The following is a 1,401-nucleotide window of genomic DNA, read 5'->3' on the forward strand; positions in this document are numbered from 1 at the left end:
ACCGTTAAAATATAACAGTGTTAACAGCACCGGAATCCTTAGAAGAAGTAATTGACTTCGCTCCGTCAAATACATCGTTAAAATATAACAGTGTTAACAGCACCGGAATCCTTAGAAGAAGTAATTGTCAACCTTCATACGCGGTTATAACGGATAATAAACGACAAACCCTGTTATTTAGAAATCACAAGTAAATAAGAGGGAATCTTGAATAGCCGCAACACTTGAAATTCTTTTAGGCAGGACTAGAGTCAATTAATCTATGAGACCTTTTTTTTTTTTTATTAGCTATATTTTTGTACGCCAGCAATACCAAGCGTGGGACGCGCGTATACCCGATTCGATTTTATTACTCATTAGGATCTCTACTAGTCTACCCTCAAATTGAAATTATTTTAAGCAGGACTAGAGTAAATTAATCTATGATACCTTGGGCGTGGTCAAACACATCAGTTGAAAGGGTTTGACCTCCTGAGTCCAAAACTGTTATTAGATATCAACTCGGTCAAGATATGACGGAGCTATTAACTAATGGTTTGCACTTAAAAACAACAACACTCAAAGCCGTTTGATGAGCCGCCATGCGGCGGCTAAAAAGAAATATACTAAACAATTAAACAACATTAGGTCTGAAGTTTAGGCTTAAGTCACCGAAATTATTAAAATAATACACTGTTCCTATAATGATACTTTTTCATGCGATGTATACTAGAAACAAAAAAAGAACTCCAAAAAACTCCAGCGTCCAGTACCAAAGTGGAATACACAGTACTTTTAGTGAGTTTACAAAGCGGAAAAATGAAGATATAGGTTTATATATGTATGTATGATGACATATTCTATAAGGTAAAACATGCTAATTAAAAGTTTGTCCCAACATTATAATTTTGAAGTGTACGCTTATTTTCGATTAAAAAATAATTTGTATTTTATATAAATAATTTATGAATGTTCTTGTGGACAAGATCTTATATAAGTAATCACACGAACCCTGGACAATTTCTTCAGTAAATGCATATCTTGTATTAAGTAACGATAATTGGGTAAAACTTACTTTTGTATTTACTTATCTTTAAACATCTAATTTCCCCTAAATTACCTACAATTGCCGCAGTTAGATTTAAAATTGTTATATAATAATTTCACCTAAAACTTACCCTCGGCAGAGGGCGGTTCAGAAGGCTTAGAGCGGACAGTTACGCTGGCAGGCTTACTTAGATCCGTTCCAGTCCTCCATACCTTTACCTCAAGGTAGCCATCGCTCTCATCCATACAATACTCAGGTTCTCCAAAGTAGAAAAGCGGAGCTAAAAAATATTCTTTCATGAAACCATTTCTTTGATTAAATAATTAAAAATATTCTGTCATGAAACCTTTTCTTTGATTAAATAATTAAAAATA

The 1,401-nt window shown here is 33.6% G+C and overlaps 1 protein-coding gene across 1 annotated transcript in view; it reads right to left on the reverse strand.

Moving 5' to 3' along the window:
* The window catches only part of LOC106464539 (FRAS1-related extracellular matrix protein 2-like), a 39,112-nt gene extending 37,810 nt beyond the window's left edge, over window positions 1–1,302 (reverse strand). Inside the window, exon 1 of the mRNA XM_022392270.1 lies at window positions 1,158–1,302. Within this exon, the coding sequence (XP_022247978.1) occupies window positions 1,158–1,272 (115 nt within the window). The 5' untranslated portion in view covers window positions 1,273–1,302. The remainder of the gene's footprint in view (window positions 1–1,157) is intronic.
* Window positions 1,303–1,401: the final 99 nt, after the last annotated feature.

Source organism: Limulus polyphemus, unplaced genomic scaffold (assembly GCF_000517525.1).
Source record: "Limulus polyphemus unplaced genomic scaffold, Limulus_polyphemus-2.1.2 Scaffold1681, whole genome shotgun sequence".
Taxonomy (NCBI): Eukaryota; Metazoa; Arthropoda; class Merostomata; order Xiphosura; family Limulidae; genus Limulus; species Limulus polyphemus.